Source organism: Cynocephalus volans, chromosome 5, assembly GCF_027409185.1.
Source record: "Cynocephalus volans isolate mCynVol1 chromosome 5, mCynVol1.pri, whole genome shotgun sequence".
In the NCBI taxonomy this organism is placed as follows: Eukaryota; Metazoa; Chordata; class Mammalia; order Dermoptera; family Cynocephalidae; genus Cynocephalus; species Cynocephalus volans.
The window spans coordinates 166,936,556-166,959,416 of record NC_084464.1 but is presented as its reverse complement, the minus strand read 5'-3'; the positions used below and the strand labels follow the sequence as shown (position 1 = coordinate 166,959,416).

Here is a 22,861-nt window from a genome sequence, read left to right as displayed (position 1 = left end):
CCTGGGGCAAGTCCCTCTACTAGGGCCTAAATCCCCTCATCTCTAAAACAGGAATGAAACCTAACTGCTGCTCTGTGAGGGTTCCAGGCACAGTATGCAAAGTACCTACGAAACAGGAGGTGCTCAATATATGGAAGGCAATAAATACATGTTTCTTGAACAACTGTAAGTTCTCAGGTACTTCATCCGTCTTCATTGCAACATACAATGAAATGTTGACTGAAACAAAAAATAAACACCAAAATGGTTTCTTTCAAGCATTATATCTAAAATACAACTTTTTAAAAAACAGTATAATCACATGACTCTTACAGGGTATCATTTATAACAACAATCGAACACTTTTATAAACTGTATTTATTGTACAGAATTCTCCGAAGAAAGAAAAATATGTACAGCCATTCGTTTTCATTAATACATCTATTCTGTCCTGCAATACTGGAAAGGTGGAATGTGTCTGGCACAAAAATAACCCCTAGGAGTTACAAATTAGAAAAACAACTTTTTAAAAAGATTTTTACTTTTCTGGTAGAAATATAAAAACTGCGGTTTATGGGGGAAGAAATTAAAATAAAAAGCCCAATCAACTGTAGAGGTGACTTTAACACTTAAAGTTTTGTCCCTTATACCAACCTCTCAACAACAGTGTTTAAAATCTAAATATAAATAAATGGGCAGTGCTGCCCAAATAGCAGCACAGTACGAGGAACTCACAGTAATGCTGCGCGGTGTTCTCAGTGCAGAAACAACACCCCTTCCTGGCACCCCACAGCTGACATACAGAAGAACATCACCTGGTGCTGCAACCTGCAACTGAATGTCCATCTTCTCACAACACCACCATTTAAAGGTACGAAAACTGATTTGTTTAAAAAACCAATTGGGTGGGGGAGGCAGGAGTGCATGACAGCCATTACGTCGTCTTCCTGAATCCCTTTAGAATAGGGTAGATGTTTTCAAAGGCTTCGTAAATTTCTGCTCTGACTTTAGCACCTACGAAGACAAGTTGGAGTAGAGCTGAGAGCCTGAAATGTCATTGCTTAACATATTAAGAAGGTAAAATTATTACCTGAAAACAAAGCTGCAAGCACGATTCTCTCTGTACCCATTTAAGATGCAGGCTTTAAAACATGAATGGTGGAATCCCTTGTCACAATCCCAATTTTGTTTTTGAAAAAGTATTTTCTTAAAATGATTTTTTTAATTACAAAAGCAGTGCATCTGGTGACTCCAGACTCCCACTCTACAGCTCATCCCTTGTGAAGACTGAATCGTATATTCTCCCAACTGCTGCTTTCAACTAAGCTCTCATGAATCTTCCTTTGCTGACTCACAATGACACTGCTGATGAATCTCAAAGTTCAGAGGACTAATTCCAACTGAAAACACCCTCTCTCTTTCAATGCCATGCTTGCCCTCCTCCCTGCCTACTGTAAACGCAGTCATGCTCTGGCGGAAGGACCAGTAGGGCTGATGTAAGGGCCGTGGTCGGATTTCCTTGTTCTCACTCTTTCCCTCTAGTGGGTGAGTTTCTCACCAGAGTGTTCAGGTGAGAAGAAAAGAAAAAAAGGGCAAAGGCCTTTTTACAAGTTGCTGGCCAACTAGCCCAACACTGAAATTTCTTTTCAACACTGAGAAAATGCCATCATTGGAACTTTTTCGAACTCTCAGATGCTACTTCCTGTTTCAACTTACCTGTTAATACAACTTTTCCAGAAACAAAAATAAGGAGAACAATTCTGGGTTTGATCATTCTGTAGATTAAACCAGGAAATAACTCTGGCTCATAACTAGAAGGAAAATGGCAAAAGTAGTTTAGAAATTAAGAGCTTCCCATGCTTTCAGATAAAATGAGGATTTACACAAGGAAAAATACTGAGTAAACCACCAAACTAATCAGTAGATAAAGCACAGTTCTTCCAGCAAGTGAGGCTGACTTATCATCAACGCTTCATGACCAATTAATAATGGCATTTGTCCTCCTATCACTTTACCTTAATTCCATTGAATCTGGATTTTCTGACATAAGAACAAGAGCTTGGTATTTGTTACACAGTCTCTGATCCTTACCAACATTCATTCTGGACAAGTTTAAGTATACTAACTTACAAGATCCTAATAATCATTTATTTCTAAAGTCTAATAGTGATAGTTTGCCTTTTAATCACATCTCACCTCCCTAAATTGAAATATCCTCCATCTGGCAATTTTGGTCAGTTAATTTAACCAAAGCAGTACACCCGATACTAGCTTGAGAATCATCCTATTCCTAATTAAGTTGTCTGGCTGAATCGACTACGGGTGCATATTATTACAATCCTAGTAATCTCTATTTTGTCAGAGAGACTGAAAGCAGTCAGAATCTCTCTCCCTACATCCGTGTTTGACCTAGGGGAAAAAACTCAGGTTTCTCTGAGGAAGAGTGGGATGGGTGAAAAGTAAAACAAGAGGGTGCCAGGTGTAAAAGTGTCACAGGCAAAGGCCCTGGGGCAAGAGGGGCAAGGAGTGCTGGCGTGGCTGCGAGCAAGAGCAAGAGTAGACGGTGAGACGAGGTGCAAGGTGGGCAGGGCCACCTGCCTCGTGAGTCTTCAACAGCAAGTAGCAGGGAAGACAAGTGGAAAGAGTGTTCCTTTCACTCAACCTCACACGCTGCTGGTGGAGCTGATACACGCTGACTGAAAGAGAAGTCTTTCAAACTGGGGAAGACTGATGTAAGAGGTCGTGGAGTCAATTCATACAGAAGTGAAATCAAATTCATTCCAGTAAAGGGGAGTTTTGGGTGTCACCAAGTGACATGGGAAGTAGGTGGCTGGTGAGGATAATTGGTATTACTGAGGGAAGACATCAGGAAGAAACTTCAATAACACAGGCAACTATAACCACAACATTTGTTCTTATATACTGAATATTCTAAATGTTTTTTCCTAAACCATAAGCAGATTCTAAAATGGTTGCCAAAAGCAATCACAATACATTCCAGACTTTACCTGCTAAACTGCTGGTGGGTGAGCACAAGGCCTTCTAACCTTATGGGGAACTTCACGTCACAGCTCCCCACCATGTTCTGAATCTTGAAGTCCAAGAACTTAGCTGGAAAACCCAACTTCTGCACAACTCTGGCATACTTTCTGGCTGCTAGTCTGGACTGTTCTTCACTAGGGAAAGGAAAAAAGTGAATTATTTATATTCAGAGCCAGCAAAAATATTCAGATGCATAATTTATAAGAAGTCTAAATTAGGAAACTAATAATGTGTACTGGCCACCCCCCTTCCAATAGGAGAAAAGATCGACAGACATTAACAATTTTATTATACTTATTCCAGTGTCCTTGACAGAAAACTGCAGGCCTACCAAAATGATCACCCTTCCAACTCACCAAATTACTGATAGCCCTAGATTTTACGGGTGTGAAGGGTGATATCCTCATCACCATCACTATTATTATATTTTAGCCCACAAATTTCTACTGAGATTAAAAACTAACAAGCTTCATTTTGATAGGAAAATATTGATGAGATTTATTATTAAAGTGCATACACTGATTTTATTCTCTTTCATATCAAGTCTCCCTTTATCCATTCTTAAGACATCATTTGTGAGATAAAACTCTGACTTAGCAACTTAGTTTAAGAGGAGAATGGAAACAGTAATGACATAAACAAAAGACTCAAGTGCAGGGATCAAGGACAAAAATTAATCACACAAACATGTAGTCCTTTTTTTTTTCAAGAAAATTTATTCGTGATTTCTTATCTTGATAAACAACAACATATACTATATTCAGCCTGCACATGCTGTGGGACAAAGAGGGCTAAATGCAGCATGAAAAGCCTGTATGAAAGCCTATCTTGGGAAGATACAGAAACAGAAACAGAAACATCTGGCATCCATTGATAAATCAAGAGCGTCTGATGCTGCATCCAGGGGAAAACAAGCAAATAAAAAGGCTCCTAAATGAAGAGTTACTACTGCATGTTTGGGCCAAAGAGGAGCGAAAGCCAAAGACAGATCCATGTCCTGCCTTCTGAAAAAACTGGAGACCAGGAGCCACAATGTCCAAATCACTGGCCTTCTGATATAGGTTGAATTGTATCTCCCAAATTTTCATGTATTGGAAACTTGACCCCCACTGTAACAGTGTTAAGAGTGTGGGAAATCCTGTTATGGTAATTGAGAGCACGGACCTCGAAGAGGTGATTAGATTGTGAGGACTGTGCCCTAGTGAATGGATTAATCCACTGATGGTTTAATGGTGGTCATGGGCGTGGTTCTGATGGCTTTAAAAGGAGAGTGAGAAAGGAAGTGAGTCACTCTCTGCTTCTGCCATATCTGCCATGTGATACCCTACGGCGCTGTAGAGCCACCACGACCAAGGCCCTTACCAGATGTGTTCCCTGGACTTGGGACTTCTCAGCCTCCAAAACTGTAAGAAATAAACTCTATTTCTTTATAAATTACCCAGTTTCAGCTATTTCTGTTACAAGCAACAGAAACATACTACTTTCCTTTCCTTAAAAGACTATTTCAAAGTTCAGAATAAGCAAAAACATCCACAGACCATAATGTGTGTTGACACCTCCAAGTGCAATTTAATCATGTTTTATTTTAAAAGTTTTAGTTCATTTGTTCAAGCTTTATGAAACTAATGTTACTAATTTCTCCTTAGTTCTTCATTTCTACCAAGTATGTGGACTTTGTTAAACAGCACCACTCCAAACAAATGTAGGATATAGGCAATGACACTGTATAACATGGGTACATTCCTTAAGAACCACATAACTCAAACACTCCAAATTACAACTAGTCCCATGAGGACAGCAGGTATCTGTGGCCAACATATGTGTGCTGTCACACTGCCAGAGCCAACACAGTTTACTATGCCCCCACAGCATCATTGAAATTTTGTGATTCTTGTGCCAGCCCGTGGCTCACTTGGGTGCTGATAACAACAAGGCCACGGGTTCGGATGCTATACAGGGATGGCCAGTTAGCTCACTGAGTGAGCATGGTGCTGATAACACCAAGTCAAGGGCTAAGATCCCCTTACCGGTCATCTTTTAAAAAAAAGAAAGAAAGAAACTGTGTAATTCTTGATCTATTTTTTTTTTCACTTGGGGATGAATTTGTGTTATACATAAAATTTTTTACAGAAAGGGATCTTTGTTACTAGTTTTGATGTTGTATTATTGTCAAACACAGATAAAATGCAACTGAATTCTATGGATAAATAAGCATTGTAACATATGTCCAAAACTCATATCTGATGTTAAAATAAAATCAATGCTGTCTAAAGTGGTCAGAATCAACCATTTTAATAAGAAAACAACAATGACATGTTAAAATGCTAGCCTAATAACCTAGAAACCATGAGATAACACAAGCCATAGATCAGAATGAATTCCTTAAGGCTACCTCTTGGCTCCAGTGCACACCATTTTCCCAGAACTGAAAATCAGTGCTGTGGTTCGTGGCTCTCTTATTCTCATGATTACAGCAGCAAACCGCTAAAATGGTCAGGAAAAAATCATTAGTGAGGTCACAACAAACTAGACAACGTCAAAGAACATCACAACTAGTGGGAAGGACCTGGGACATATAGTTATAAAATATTTGTCCTGTATGCCTGTATAGGTTTTGCTTACATTGCACGTAACAAGTATTCCTTTGCGTAGGAAACAGAATTAACCAGTTGTGACTACTGAATAAAGTATACCAAGATCTGTGTATTTTTCACATTATGCATTCTACCAAGGGAATATAAGTAATGTTTGCAAAATGTGCTTCTTTAATTACATTCTTAATAAGTACCAGTGCCTCCATTTCTACCTCATATTTGCTGCTGATCATAACTAACTTCTCTAACTATAACTTTTCTGCTTTTTTAATATGAATTTTTAGTCAAATAAACTGATGAGCCTTTTCCTCCAGGGCAATTAATAAACCAGATTACATGCATATTAATATGTAATGAAGTGTAATCCTTTTTCCAATTTGCATTTGAAAACAATATTAATGTAGTACACACTTACATAGATGCAAAACAAGAAAAAGATCAATTTTTTTCTTTTATTTTCTGCTTCTTAATGTTTTAAACATGTTGGCTCTTTGGGAAACTTTTCCTTGCTAAAATTATAACTCGGGGAAATGGGTTGAATTAATGATCTCAGTTACTAGATTACATAATAAAAAGCAAAGCATTACTTTTAAGTAACTCAGAAACTTTAGTTTATAATTACACAAGAAAAAATCCATATATTTCTAATCAAGATGACTCTGACAAATTAGATTGATTTAACAATTTTAGTTAATAAACTGTTCTATGTCTTCTCTGTGATTTTATCACCATGTAAAAATGCTATCATTATATTTATTCTACACAAATCCCAGGAAAAGACTAATTATTTTGAATTTACTAAATTTCTATTTTTATTGGGCAGAAAATTAATATCACTTGACTAAAAATTATGAAATTATATATTCAACTAAATAAAATTATGATAGATGAGAGATTAATACTAATAATGCTACATGTCATACATTCTCACTGTAAGTGGTTACATAGACCCTCGGTTACCTTTGTGAACTTAGATGCTACATGTCATACATTCAGTACCAAATCAAAAAATTTAGATATCAGTAATAGTAGTTTGTAAACAGGTTTTATGGTTGATCGGAGCTTTTCTTTGTTTTTTTTGTTTGTTTGTTTGTTTTTGTGACCGGCCGCACCGCGCTCAGCCAGTGAGCACACTGGCCATCCCTATATAGGATCCGAACCCGCGGCGAGAGCGCCACTGCGCTCCCAAGCGCTGTACTCTCCCGAGTGCGCCACGGGGCCAGCCTGGAGCTTTTCTTTGTTAAAAGACCAATGCTAAAATATAGTCCAAGTTTCCAAAAAGAGCTTTATTTTCCTTGACCTAAAGTCTTAGTCCTAGCCCTAATGACAAGATGATCTATACCTCAGAATCCCCATGAATTCTCACTGTATGAGAATTGGCCTGTCTCCCCCTCTAACAGTCTCAACCCATTACACTCTGACACTGTCAAGTACCATCAAACTAACATCCTGTATAGTCATATGCCCAATAGATATAAGCTACATTTATGAAAAACACATCACTGCACACACAGGCAGCAGACAGTGCAATGAGACATCAAGAGAAGTCAGCCTCAAAACTGCCCAGGATAAAACGTTTCAACTGTTCTTAACAAAAATACTATTTTCAGGCATCAGGATACAGACGTACTGATTCCTTCCCCAGTTTACATGTAGTACTCAGAATCCTCTAACTGGGTATCAATTCTGCCTGGAGATCGACCCCAAGTCTCACTAAAAGGCCTCCAAGAAGGCAACGACTCCTGAAAACACAGCTTCCTCCCAACACCTCTGAATCAAGACCCAGGACTGTACAGACTTAAGTTTCATGGTTTAATGCCTCTTCTTTCTCTCACTTCTTCCCCTTAATATTAACTCTTTTCGCTGTTTGCTCTACCACTCAGTTTATTATCCAGCTTTTCCAAGCACTGTAAACAAAACTTCAGGTAACTTATAAAAAGGATACAAAAACATGGATTTCAATGGTTTGTATACGAATTTCTACTCTGGCTATCATTTCCTGAACTAGAATACGTGATCTGGACTATGGCTCGAAAAAAGCAAATGAAAGAACTCAAGCTTTAGACAAATCTCATAAATTCACTGGCTAAGAAAGAAAGTCCCAGGTAACAGAACTGTCCACAACTATTCAATGATCAGCCAAGAGTTAATTCACCTGCATAAATATTTCAGAGTGAGAAAAAAAAAAAGCATAAAAGTCAATTAATCAATTGAGAAAAAAAACTTGGTTAGCTAAAAGTGACCAAGCTGATTCTTGGGAATTATTCTCCTGTTTTTTTAAAACTAAAAAAATGAACATGAAGTAGGTTCCACATATTTCTTATGATTCTGAAAATTGTTTTGCTCTTTTCTCCTTCCACCAATGTCTAATATCCAGGTACTTAAACGCTGTTACACAGCCATGTTCCAAGATGACATTCAGCTAATGAAATTATGAGAGACCTCATGGTCAACCTGGACTGGGAGTTTAACCAAAAGGAGGGAACTGAGATACAGTGCTAAAGGAAATGGTGCTAACCTGGCACAACTAAGACAGAGGCACTAACACAGACACTGACAGACATTACACAGAGACAGCTGCCACACACACGCATAGGTAAGTTCTCAAGGTTTCTGGAGAATCCATAAATAACTGCAATTGTGTTCTCTGATAACCCACCTAGCCGCCCAGGGGCACAATAGCCTAATTGTCCTCTTTGCAAGCTACCAGCTATCAGCAGCTTCCCCTGGAAGGAATGAAAGCCAAAGATTGTACTTTAAGAACTGTCCCAAGTTTTTCCTTGTGCCCACTCTTTTTCTTATATAAAATTTATTTTTCCTTTGTTAGATGAAATAAATTTAATATTGGGCTCCCTCATATAAAAGTTTACATGTGTTTGAGTGGTTCTTTGGTAGATGCCTCACGTTGGGAGAGCTGTCTTCTGCAGGATCGACTCTTCAACCTGATCATCTCCTTCCAGACTCAGATACCTCAATTCTGTCTGGGCCTCTGAGAATGTCCACTCACTTTTTAATGTAAATGTTCACTATTTTTTAGAAAATATCTTTTCTACGGGTGCAAGCACAAAAGCCTTTAACATGTACTCAGGCTGCTAACTTAAAGTGAGAAATCTTGTGGTGTTCCCCCATCCCCCAATCTTTTAATTATAAAAAAAATTTAAAAGTTATACAAAGACACAAAAATATAATAAACCACCTAGTACTTATTATCCATCTTTAACAATTATTAATTCTTGGCAAATCTTGTTTCATCCAAGTGCCCCCATCCCAATTCTCCCACAGGACGATTCTGAAGTAATTCCAGACATCATGTCATTCTATCTCTATACAGTTTCCAAAACAAAAATAGGATCACAGTACATATTGTGTTCTCCAATTTCATGTGCATCCCATCACAATGACTATATAAACTTAGTTTATCCTGTGGACTGCTGTACTTCTAGGACTGTTACGTTGTAGATACTCAGTAAAATATGAATTGAATGAGCGAACTTCTTCTAGTCACTAAACACCAAAGATAAAAAACAATACACATTTTACTTTTTAGATCTTCATTTGGTTGTTGTCAAGAAACTTAAGCAAAATATAATACAAACTTTTTGATCTAGGGAATTTTAGAAGTAAATTCCTGTGTTATTAAATAGTTTAAAATACATTAAAATAGCTCTAACCTTGGGATTATATTCAGCATTTCGCGCACGAAGTGCAATGGTCTTTAGGTCAAGTTTACAACCAAGATTCACCGTGGATACAATGTTTCTGCAAGGAATTTGAAAAGAAAACATGGTTATTTAAATTATTTAACTTTTACAAGATGAGGTGTTAGATGATTATCTAGAATCTGATTCTTTCACTGGGCTTTAGTTTTAAAAAATTGCTGATTAACAAGTATTACACACCATGCTAACTATTTTACATAGATTATCTCACTTAATACTTACAATGCACTATTCTTATATCCCATGTTCAGACAAAGAAGCTGAGGTTTAAGGTTTATGTAACTTGCTCAGGATGCACATGGCTCCTAAGTGGTAAAGCAAAGATTTGAGTCTGTCTGTCCCCAGAGCCATGCCCTTGGCCTTCATTTAAATCAACTCAATTATCATCCATGAGCTCTGAAATACCACTACCACCCCACTCTGAAAAGCCACTATTTATAATGAATACAAGCAAGCATGGATTTTCCTAGTTCTCTCAAAATAAGCATCTTTTGGAAGAATAAGAATTCAGTATCTTTGGCAAAGTAAAAAAACCCTGCTTTTCTTCTAATCTCAGTAAATCAGAATAAATAGATATCATCAGCAGCCATCTTGGTCCAATGGACCCTTTTCATTTTTTACTATTCCTAAAACCATATTATGAGTAACTTATAAAGAATAAATAAATAAACAAATAATAAAGATATAGTAAAAAACAACTTTATTAGGAAAGAGAGCACAGCCACGGTCCTAGGCAGGAGCCAGAGGCAGCATCCCCTGCCCAGAAGCAGGCAAGGTGCATGCTGGAAACACTACTTCCATGCAGGTGGCCCATGACAGCCACAGCTGCTGCAAAAGTGGCTCAATGCCACTGCAGTAGCCACAGCTGCCATGCAGGCAGCCTGCCAGACACCTGACTGCACTGACACAAGGAGAGTCACCAGCAGAGACCAGAACAAGATGATGACTTCTCTCTCCTGAAAGCCCACTCCATAGAAACAGAAGAAACGACTGCTCTACCAGATAATTAGACATCAACGTACAGATACTAGAAATACAAAAACCCAAGAAAATGTGACACCACCAAAAGAATATACTAATTCGCAAATACTAGACCTTGTAGAGCAGAAAAGCCTTGAAATGACTGAAAAGGAATTCCAAGCAACAATTTTAAGCAAACTCACTGAGATACAAAAAGACTCAGACAACATAATGAAATGAGAAAAAATATCTAGGATATGAAGGACGAAATTTACAGAGGTTAAGACATTAAAAAGAATGTATCAGAATTCATGGAACTGAAAGATTCACTCAACAAAATAAAAAACACAACTGAGAGCCTTAAGCAGCAGGCTAGAACAAGCAGAAGAAAGATTTTCTGGTCTTGAAGATAGCCTTTTCGAAATAACCCAGGCAGACAAAAAAGAAAAAGAAAAAAGAACTTAAAAAACTGAAGAAAATCTAAGAGCCAGTAGACAACCTTAAGCACACAAACATTCAAATCATGGATGTTCCAGGAGGGGAAGAGAAAAGAAATGGCACGGGCCAGCCCGTGGCTCACTCAGGAGAGTGTGGTGCTGATAACAGCAAGGCCACGGGTTTGGATCCCTATATAGGGATGGCTGGTTAGCTCACTTGGGAGAGTGTGGTGCTGACAACACCAAGTCAAGGGTTAAGATCCCCTTACCAGTCACCTTTAAAAAAAAAAAAAAGAAAAAGAAAAGAAAAGAAATGGCATGGAAAAGAAATAATATTATTTAATATTAAATGATATTATTATTAATAATATTTATATTACTTAATATTATTTAAATACAGTATTCAAAGAAATAATAACAGAAAACTTCCCAGGTATAGGGAGAGACACAGACGTTCAGATCCTGGAAGCTCAAAGATGTTGAAAATGATTCAACCCAAAAAGATCCTCTCTGAGACACATTATAGTCAAACTGGCAAAGCTCAAAGACAAAGAGAGAATCTTAAAAGGAGCAAGAGTAAAGTATCAAGTCACCTGTAAGGGAGCCCCTACCAGACTATCAGCAGACTTCTCAACAGAAACTCTATAGGCCACAAAAAAATGGGATGATATATTCAAAATACTAAAAGAAAAAAACTGCCAGCCAAGAGTACTATACCCAACAAGGCTATCCTTCAGAACTGAGGGAGAAATAGCATATTTTTCAGACAAACAAAAACTGCAGGAGTTCACCACCACACAACCAGCCCTGCAAGAAATCCTCAAGGGAGTCCTACATCAGGAATCTGAAAAACAATAATCCCTCATCTTACTTGCTATGGTTCTGATCAAACTGTCTGTTTTTTCATAATTCAGTCCTGGTAGGTGGTTTCCAGGAATTTATTCATTTCATCGAGATGATCTAATTTGTTGACCAACAATTATTCATAATATTCTCTTGTGACCCTTTTGATTTCTGTAAATTTGGTTGTAATGACCCCTTTTTCATATCTGATTTTGGTTATTTGAGTCTTCTTTTTTCTTAGTACATGTAGGTAAAGGTTTGTCAATTTTGTGGATCTCATCAAAGTACCAACTTTCAGTTTCATTGATTTTTCTCTATTTTTTTTCCTATTTTCTATTTCTTTTATCTATGCTCTAATTTTTATTGTTTACTTCCTTTGCTATGTGTGGGCTTAGTTTGCTCTTCATTTCCAGTTTCTTAAGGTGCAAAGGTGATTGTTAATTTGAGATCTTTCTTTTTTATTAATGTACGCATTTACATTAAATAAATTTCCCTTTTAGCAAAAATAATAAATAAATGAATAAATAAAATGGTAGTGAATGCCACAGAGACTTTATATGTAAAATACATTTATCCATTTTGACTGTTGAGAATCTTTATTATATTCAAATTCCTAGATTCTGTTTTAATATACCATACTTGCTGATCTTTCCTCTTTAATAAAGAACAATGAACATAAAATATTTTTTTAAAAATTAATTTATAAAACTTTATTAGAAATTCCAATAAAAATGTAAGCATAGCAACCCAAATTTGTACTCTATACTTTTCTGGTTTTGGAAGTATACACACTTGAAATGGGCAATGCTTTTTAAATGCTATTAACTGCCCATCAACTGTTATACACGGACCTGGAGCACCATCCTGAGAATACTGATTCCAGATGTACAACATATACCCAGTAGGCTCTAGCTCACTACTGCTTCTGCTGTTTTTTCTTGTACTGTCAAAATGCAGTACTTTTGAAAACTTGATGGCTTATAATTTGCTTGAAAAGAGGATGGCAGTCCTTTGACACACAATCATAAAGCCTGTGAGGTTGATCAACCCAATGAAGGTTTTCATTTCTACATCATCTGTTTCCTTCCAAACACCTTTGTATACATACCTGCCTTGAGCATTTGTCCACTTATGAACTGTATTAAGTAAATTTTGTTGCATCTATCACAAACCTAGTCACATAATTGTTAAATGTATTCTTACATATTTTTATTTATTAAATATTTACCTTAATTCTTCGTAAACCTACAAGATTTAGAGGCCACTGAATTCCCACCCAGTAGGGCTCTTAGTGGATAGTGGAAACTCAGGAATGTGGCTGACTAGATGCTTTGTGGAATATCAGAAAGACTAAGGCACTGGCAAGAAACAAACACCCAACCCAAACTGGTTATAACTTATGATTTAAACCCGAAGTGCAAACTTAAATGTCCATGGGAGTAAGACAAACATACAAGACAACTGGGAGTGGTATAGACAAAGGTGAACTAACAAAAGCTTATTGCTCCATAATCATTAAAATTAAAATTAAAATTATTTTGTTTTTACAATTGTTTGGGGGAGAGGGATCAAACAAAACAGTGGAAGGAAGATTTAGGTCTTTGAATAACAATCAGGATTCGTGATTACACACTACTTAGTTCCAAAAGCGATCAAAGATGGCTTATAAATGACAACCATACATGTAACGAACGAGATGATTAAGTACAAATAGGAAATACCAGACCTAAAGGGAGTAGGAAAGAGGGGGACAACTGTATGAGAAAACTGAGGTGATATAGTGATTGTAAATAACCCTTTAATTTGTCCATAAGCTTCCTAAAAGTAAAAGCTATATACACTTCCTATTGACTGATACCTGGAAATATTTGCCTGTTTTCCAGCAGAAGAAATTTTTTCCTGCCCCTGTACCCCACACATATAGGACCCACTTCATTTAGACAGAAAAACCCATTTAGGACAAGAACAGCCATCCTCATCTGTGGAAGGACAGATATCTTGAAAGATTTATCTGCAGCCCCCACAGTAAAAAAGAAAAAGATTACTTGAACTATACTGACACTGTGACTAAGGAACTAAAATATCCCACAGGAAAGAGACTACATTAGGTTGTGATTTAGCACATCAGCTACAGGAAAATGTCTGTAGTAACAATAAAATCCGATTGAATTTTACTGGCCCAAGTATATAAACACAAGCAGCCACATTTCTGAAAATGTTAAGAGCACCTTCTACTGACGGCACTGACTCACAAAGACAGCTTTGCCTCCCTTTCTCAAGTGAGATAAAACAAATTACATAAATACCATTAGTGCAACTCTCTTAAATACCTGAAAACAAAGAACAGCAACAGAGCTCTAAGGGATCCCTCTAGAGCAAGGGAGAGGAGACACACCACCAAGTACTTACTGCAGCTGTGGTACAATCCCAGAGCTCTCAGAGGCTGGTGTAGCAGGAGTAATGGGGGTCATGGGGGTCATGGGGGAGGGATACAGGGGAGTGGTGCCTGGCAAGGGTGCAGTTGTAAGAGTCTGTGAATGGAAGAGCTGAGGTGTTTGGCCTGAGGCACTCTGTGTTGCCTGCTGGGATGTTGACTGCTGAACTGCTGCTGCCGCAGTGGCTGCTGCCTGCTGCTGCTGCTGCTGCTGCTGCTGCTGTTGCTGTTGCTGTTGCTGCTGCTGCTGCTGCTGTTGTTGCTGCTGCTGTTGCTGCTGCTGCCTTTGCTGCTCTTCCAAAATAGACAGACTATTGGTGTTCTGAATAGGCTGTGGAGTCAGTCCTGTGCCATAAGGCATCATTGGACTAAAGATGGGGATTCCAGGAGTCATGGCACCCTGTGGAAAGCAAGAAGAACAATGGGTTAGGCTGGCTGGTGTTGAGTTTTTGTGGGACTTGCCTGGTAGAACAACAGGTGAGATGTGTAAAGACAAATGCCTTCTGAGCATAATGGATTATTAAACATTATTACGGAGGAATTTGCTATTCTTATGCACATCACTTTCTTCTTCAATATAACATAGTAGATAAGAGCTTAGGATTTGGGACCCAACTCTGCTACTTATTACCTGTGAGAACTTGAGGAAGTTACCTAACCTTTCAGGCATATCTAGGGGATAATAATGGTCTAAGATCATTAGAAAGAATGAGGGAGATAACTACAGAGAGCACACATCCCTATTTAAACTATTACCCTAGCATCTGGGTAGTTCCACATTTCACTCTCAAAGTATCTGTCCCAGTCTGGATGATAAATTATATAGTTACCCTACAGATATTCACTTAACAGTGTTCAATACAATGATATGCATATAAAAAGTACTGAAGTGTTAGCATTAGAACACATTTCAAAAAGGTTGATCATATGCTCTCCCAAAAGTGTAAATCAACAAAATCTATCGAATAGTATCAGTTTACTTTTCTATAATGCTTCTGAACTTTCCCAGACACTGTTACATTCATTAATTTATCTATCTCTCATGGCAGCTCTTTGGAAAAGGGAAAACAGAGCTGTTCTTCACATATTAATGATAAGAAAACTGACACCCAAAGAAGTTAAATGACTTGCCTAAGATCACAGAGCTCATAAGTAAATGAGCCAAGATCACAATCAAGTTTTCCTAAGACCCAGCCCAATGCTTTCCCCATGGCACCTAAATCTGCAGACCCCATGGAGCCTGCAGAGAGCTCATAATGGCTTTGTGAACCTCTTAACATTATATGCAATATTCTGTGTTAATTGTCTGTGAGAGTCCACGGTTTTCATTAGAGTATCAAATATGTGTAAGACCCCCAAAAAGAGCCACAATCCTTTCCCACTTCCACCACTTTATTGGGCCGAAAGCACAAGCTAAAAATGTCTAAGATATTTACATTAAATTGTTTCACTCACATAGTGGCAGAAAGAATATGAAAGAAGAAAATATATACTATAGCCCTAACAGTACAGGTATTATTCTATTATGTCTGTGACTTATTTCTATAAAAATACTGGCGAGAAAAACAACTGAGGTTACATCAGTTTAAAATACTAAGACTAAGGTTTTAAATGGTCTATCTTACTTTAGATCATATACAAAAATTAACCCAAAATAAATTACAGACACACATGTAAAAGCTAAAACTACAAGTAATAAATCCTTATGATTTTGGGTAGACAAAAATTTCTTAAGACACAAAAGCACTAACCATAAAAAAAAAATTGATAAATTAGACTTCAGAAAAAATTAACAACTTTTGCTCTTTGAAAGACACCATTAAGAAAATTAAAAGGCAAGCCACAGACTGGGAGAAATCATCTATAATACATACATCTGAATATGGACTAGTAAAGAGAATACATAAAGAGCTCTTACAGCTCAATAAAGGAAGCTGAACAAATAAACCATTCAAAAGTGGGCAAAAGATATGAAGGACATTTTACAAGTGAAAACATATAAATAAGCAATAAGCACTTGACAAGATGCTCAGGATCATTATTCATCAGGAAAATAAAAATTAAAAACACAGTGACATACTACTAAGCAACCATGAGAATAGCTAAAGGTAAAAAGACTGACAACCCAAAGTTGGTGAAGATGTGGAACAGCTAGAACTCTCCCACACTGCTGGCAGAACTGCAGAACAGTACAGCCACTTTAGAAAACAGTTTGGCAGTTTTTTATACAGCAACGTTAAACACACTTACATATGTACTAGCAATCCCACTCCTAAGTATTTAACCATGAGAAATAAAAGCACAGTGTACACAAAGTCCGTACACAAATGTTGATAGTTCCTTTATTCCTAATGGCCCCAAACTGGAAATAACTCAAATGCCAGCAACTGGAGAATGGATAAACTGTGGTACATCCACACAATGGAGAACTACTTGGCAATAAAAAGGAACTAACTTTTGATATACAAATGTTATACTGGGCAAAGAAGACAGACACACACAAAAAAGCATATGAAATTCGAGGATAGGCAAAACCCATCTTCAGTGTCGAAAAGCAGATTCACTAGTTAGCTGGGGCTAAGAAAGTGACTGCAAAGGGGCAGGAAGGGACTGTCTGAGGTAACTGAAATGCTCTATAATTTACACAGGTGCATTTAATTATCAAAATATACACTTAAAATGGGCATTTTTACTGTATGTAAATTATAGTTCAACAGAGGATACTGAAAACTTGTTTTATAGACAAGTACAAGTACATAACTTAGCTTTCAAACAAACTCCTCAAATAAAACACTATTGTGTCGGGGCCGGCCCGTGGCTCACTCAGGAGAGTGCGGTGCTAATAACACCAAGGCTCCGGGTTCGGATCCCATATACGGATGGCCGGTTCGCTCACTGGGTGAGCGTGGTGCTGACAACACCAAGTCAAGGGTTAAGATCCCCTTACCGGTCATCTTAAAAAAAATAAAAATAAAAATAAAATAAAACACTATTGTGTCTATTAAAAGCCTAACAGAACTTCTCAACAAAATAAGGGAGGCTTTCTTCACGTGTCTGTTGGCCATTCGTATATCCTCCTTTGAGAAATGCCTATTCAGCTCCTTTGCCCATTTTTTAATTGGGTTATTTGTTTTTTTGCTGTAAAGTTGTTTGAGCTCCTTGTATATTCTGGATATTAATCCTTTGTCAGATGTATATTTCGCAAATATTTTCTCCCACTCGGTTGTTCTCTTTTCACTCTGTTGATGGTTTCTTTTGCTGTCCAGAAGCTTTTTAGTTTGATATAATCCCATTTGTTTATTTTTCCTTTAGTTGCCTGTGCTTTTGGGGTCATATTCATGAAGTCTGTACCCACTCCTACTTTCAGCATTCAGGAAATGCAAATCAAGACCACTCTGAGATACCATCTCACTCTAGTCAGGATGGCTAATATCCAAAAGACTGAGAATGATAAGTGCTGGAGAGGTTGTGGAGAAAAAGGAACTTTCATATATTGTTGGTGGGACTGCAAAATGGTACAGCCTTTATGGAAATGGTATGGAGGTTCCTCAATTACAGATAGATCTACCATATGACCCAGCTATTCCACTGCAAGGAATATAGTCAGAGGAATGGAAATCATTATGCCAAAGGGATACCTGTTCTCCAATGTTTACTGCAGCACTATTTACAATAGCTAAGAGTTGGAACCAGCTCAAATGTCCATCATCGGATGAGTGGATAAGGAAACTGTGGTATATCTACACTATGGAATTCTACTCTGCTATAAAAAAGAATGAAATACTACCATTCCCAAGAACATGGATGGACTTAGAGAAAATTATATTAAGTGAAACAAGTCAGGCACAGAAAGAGAAACACCACATATTCTCACTTATTTGTGGGAGCTAAAAAATTAATAAATAAATACACAAACAAATAGGGGGGGGAGAAGATACAACAATCACAACAATTCCTTGAACTTGTTAAGACAAGTGAACAGATATGATGTGAGGGGGAGGGGAGAGAGGGAGGGAGGAAGAGGAATGGGTAAAGGGTCATGAAAATCAACTACAAAGTACATTGAGAAGTTAAAATAAAAATAAACAAACAAACAAAATAAGGGAGGCTTTAAAAATTTTCAATAACAGATCATTAAATGCACTTCCTTCCCTTTGATACTGTCTCCAGCAGTGCAGATGTCTGCCCTCCCTCCTGCTGTATTACCTGAGGGGAGGCCAAGCCCTGAGCGTAAGGTGGCAGGCTGCTGTTCTGATCCATGATGTTCACTTTCTTTTGAGCAAACCAGATACCCTAGGACTGGAACTCGTCTCAGCATTCAGTCTTTTCCTAGAGCATCCCCAGCACACTCTTCTCAGGAACTTCCTCAATTCTCTGTGTTTTCCTCACACACCAAGAAACAGAGATGCTGCTTTGAAAAAAGTTTGAAGTTTAATGTGAGCATACAGGTAACTGGTTCAATGTTATAAGCCAATTTTGTGGTTACACAAAACACAAGAAAAGCAAAGAAGCTACTTTGGGATACATTTCTTTTTACGTTATAATCCTAAAGCCTTATTCCTTCCACCTTTCCTGTGACTGCATGCAAAATTGCCAACAGAACAAAAATGTTTTGTTACATGTTTAAATACTATGATGATACTCAAAATTAAGGTGTCATGACAGAATTAAAAACTTTTAGTGGAAAACACCTAGAGAAAACTAATTGCCAAGTAAACTATAATACCAAGCAGAATACTTATTAAGCACTGTATACACAGCACTGCTAGGCCAAGTTCATTCAGGTTTTTAAAAATTCCACTCAATTTTACATTCCCCACAATGTCTTAGGCATAAAGTTCAATAAATACAAAGATAAATAAAACATTCTATTTTTATAAATATAATAACCTTACTTCTTTAGAGCACATTAATGCAAACTGTGCCTAAATCTGGCTTTTCTTAAATCATTATCTTATTGGCTACACATCTGAAATTACTTTCCAATGAAAGATCCAAGTGACTACTAAAAGAGCTTTTGTTCAGTTCAGTTCGGATGGGCCCCTAACTTGCTCAGGGTTGCTGTGAGAACTGATTGAGTCAACATAGGATTGACTGACTGAATTAGTTAACCCATCAAGAAGAGTATCTAGTTATCATACAATAAGCACAGGACAATTAGCTATTATTATATTTCAGTTAAAACATTTATGATCATCTAAAAAGATTTTCTCACATAGATTTTACAGCTGTCAAGGTTACAAGTTATATGTCCAAAGACCCATATGAGCTTGGAGTATGTGCTGGTACAGAGTAGGCATTCAGATATTTCCTGAATAAATGAAAGAATCTGACAAACACTTTCAGAGGGCAAAGGACCCCAAAGACTATCTATCCTACATACTCATCACTGAAAAGCAGACCAAAACACAAAAAGTTCTGCTTCTGAAATACAGATGCTCCTTGACGTACATGGGGTTACATCCCAATAAACCCAGTAAGTGGAAAATACCATAGGATGAAAATGTGTTTAATACACCTAATCTACAGAACACCTTAGTTTAGCACAGCCTACCTTAAATGTACTGAGAATACTTACATTAGCCTACAGTTGGGCAAAATCTTCTAACACAAAGCCTGTTTTATAATCAAGGATTGAGGGCTGACCAGTTAGCCAGATGATTGGAGCTCAGCGTTGTAACACCAAGGTCAAGTGCTTAGATCCTGGCACCAGCCAGCTGCCAAATATATATATATATATATATATATATATATATATATATTTGACATATTGAATATCTCATGTAATTTATTAAATGCTATACTGAAAGTGAAAAAACAGAATGGTTGTACTGATACTCAAAGTATAGTTTGTACTGAATGCATATAGTTTTCAAGCCATGGTAAAGCCTAAAAATCCTAACCTCCCTGAGTCAGGGACCATCTGTATATCATAAATATAAAAAAATCATACTTTTTTTTGACATTGTTAAACTTCAAAAAGAATAACAGAAGTGCTGCAGAAATAGAGGTTAGAGTCCCTACCATCAAAGTTCAATATGAAGGGTATGCAAATAATTACTGTAAAAACTAAGTGCTTTTAACAGCAGATATGCACTAAGCTAAGCTCCCTGAGAGCAGAAACCAGCATACATGTTTCTGCAATCTCTGCACCTAGCACCATGCCTGGCATATAACATGGGGTCATGAATGAACGCACGTACACTATGAAAGTGAAGACAATATAGACTAATGACCAAGTATTCTGAAGAGAGGGCAGTGTTTTCACAAAGCAGGGACCATCTAATTTGGGTGTAACAAGGTGAGGAGGAATTTACCTTCGGAGCTTCGAGCAGAAGAGAAATCAAACACAAAGAGACAAAGATTGAAAGGGCATGCAGGCTGCAAGCGACAAGCATAGTATGACTGTATGGAAGGTCACTCACTGAAGGAGAAGAGACTGCATGTAGAAGTGGAGTCACGCTATCGGGAGTTTGAGATGCTATTACATAGGCAGTAAGAGCAGTTACGGGATTCTGACGTGCAGTATGAGTAGATCTACTTTGGCAAGAGCGTGGGTTCAGGTTAGTAAAAGTAGAGGCTAGAAGTTCAGTTTAAGGTGTCATTACTACAGTTGAGGGAAACGATAGTGACAGCAGGATTTAAAGCACCGTAGTATTTACCCGGAACCTTTGGTGCCTTCACACCACTTTTTGCAAACTAAAAGTCTACCAAAGAAACCTGGCTGGGTTTTCATAAGATCAGGCTGTTCAGAGGTTCTCTCACTCCCAGCAATGGCACTGACCATCTTCCCTGACAGTGATTACTGCACTAACTTATCTTCAGAAAAGAGCTAGAGTGTCTTCATCTCTTGGAAACTGAAGCATCAAATTAGATAGTTTTGGGGGGCAATCACATTAACTCTACACAGCCTTCTAGTGTCTGCATAACTCAAGCAAGCATAATTTTTTCACAGAAAAGCCTACCCAGAGTTTTGGAAAACCACGCTGGCCTAAGCCTAGAGATAGAGGCCTAGTAAAATAAAGTGTTGTGTGTTTATAAGTTAAACTCTATCGGGACCGCAGTCCGGTAGACACCGCTTCTTACAAATATTAAAAAGCCTCAAGCACAACTTTATAATAAAACCACCCCTGCTGGTAGCAAAACAAGGGGACAAGGCCAGGGTGAACCTGCCTCCTAACCCGGAGAAAACGCGGAGGGAAGGGCCGGGCAGGGCTGACTCTGGGTCTTCCGTACGCGGGACTGTCCTGCACCCCACACGACGGGAAGCCACTTTGGAAACACAGCAGAGCAGGACATCGGGCGGGCGCGGCGGCCGAGCGGCCGGTACAGGCCGGAGCGGCAGCAGCATGAGCCGGAGAACGTCCCTCGCGGGGCTCGCGCGCCCGTTCCGCGTCTCCTCCCGCCACCGGCCCCGGCCTCGCTGCAGTGGTCGCCCCTGCCCGAGCCCTCAGAAAAGAGAAAAAGCTAAAAGGCTGTTACCTCGAGTCACCGAAGAGACCACTAAGGGGCCGCAGAGACGAAGCTACACCGCTGGCGGCCCAGGCACCCGCCACAGCGACCCCCCCCCCCCGACCCCACCGAACCCCTGGCGCGCACTAGTTATGTCACTTCCGCCAGCTCCTCCCTCGGCTTCAGCAGGCGGCCCGCGCTAGAGCAGCGGCCATGGGAAGTGTGGGCGCTCCGTCACTTCCTGTATTTTCCTGTGCGTTTTCGCTTAACGGAAACAAGAGGCAGGGTGCCTCAGGAGTTCCGGGGCGGGGCCGCGTTGCCATAGATTTTTCTAATTGGTCCTCGCGGGATGTAGGAAAGATATTGATTTTTAAATGTTAATTTTATTTTTTATTTTTTTTAACCAATCATCTGTGTTATCTTTGGCAAGTTACTTGACCTCTCCGCCTAGGTTTCTTCTCTTGTAAAATTGCATAATAATAGCACTTACCCTTCAAAGATGTGAGATTGGAGAAAATGCATCAATGGTTCCTGGCACACCCGAAGCACGTGCTCCTTTTCACGTTAGCAGTGGATGTTGGTAATCTTCAAACATGCAAAATGATAAGAAAAACAAAAACATATGGTCAGTGTTTACAGATGCATTTATATTTTAATTCTGCCACTACCATGTCATGCACTCTTTTCACTTTGTCACAAGAGACTGTGGGTAGTTGTTTCTTAGTCTGCTTCCTGATGCTTGATTAGATTCCAGCATATCCTGATTTCTCCCTTCTGTGGTTCGTTTGTGCATCATCATATATTGCGCTGCTTGTTTACTTGTTTTTTTTTTTGTTGTTGTTTGTTTTTTTTGTATTTTGCATTATCAATGAGTTCCTTAAGGATAGGAAACATTTTATACTGTTTTTGTGTCCAGGACAAACCTGGCACAGTGCTAACCTGTAGGGAGACCTGAATAAATAGAATATTTCTCTGTCCGTACTATTAAAGAAAATACTTTGTATATCCTTTGTTTACTTTAAAAATATATTTTCTGGTTCCAGAATTGCATGTATATATCAGGTAGTCCATCCTGTATTAGCTAATTGCTTGTTTGCCTGCTTGGATTTATGAATAAAAGTATAACATTAAGATACGAAAGTGCATAGAGACATGTACAGCTTAACAAATAGTTATAAGTCAAGTAAAGAAACAGAATATTGCCAGCACACCCCTCCCACAACATGGCCAACATGCCCTTCCTGCTCATTGCATAGCACTAAGTTACAGAGCATGTATTCTTTTGCTCGACTTTATGTTTATAAGACTTATCGATGTTGATGTATCTTCCCTGTGTCTCTTGACTAGCTATAGTTGGTCAATTTTCTTTGCTATGACATATCCCAGAGTATGACCATACCT

General features: G+C 38.4%; 1 protein-coding gene across 2 annotated transcripts; it reads right to left on the bottom strand.

Moving 5' to 3' along the window:
* Positions 1-346: 346 nt before the first annotated feature.
* TBP (TATA-box binding protein) lies at positions 347-21,580 on the bottom strand. 2 transcript variants are annotated; one of them, XM_063097342.1, is made up of 8 exons: positions 21,491-21,580; positions 18,215-18,419; positions 13,984-14,408; positions 9,287-9,374; positions 5,414-5,505; positions 2,988-3,155; positions 1,696-1,790; positions 347-993 (listed from the first exon to the last, which is right to left on the bottom strand). In XM_063097342.1, the coding sequence occupies exons 2-8, from the start codon at positions 18,266-18,268 to the stop codon at positions 914-916; spliced, it is 1,002 nt and encodes a 333-aa protein (XP_062953412.1). In that variant the 5' UTR covers positions 18,269-18,419; positions 21,491-21,580; the 3' UTR covers positions 347-913. The 2 variants fall into 2 exon arrangements, with proteins under 2 accessions (XP_062953412.1, XP_062953411.1); XM_063097341.1 differs by having other exon boundaries at positions 18,215-18,416; positions 21,491-21,574.
* Positions 21,581-22,861: the final 1,281 nt, after the last annotated feature.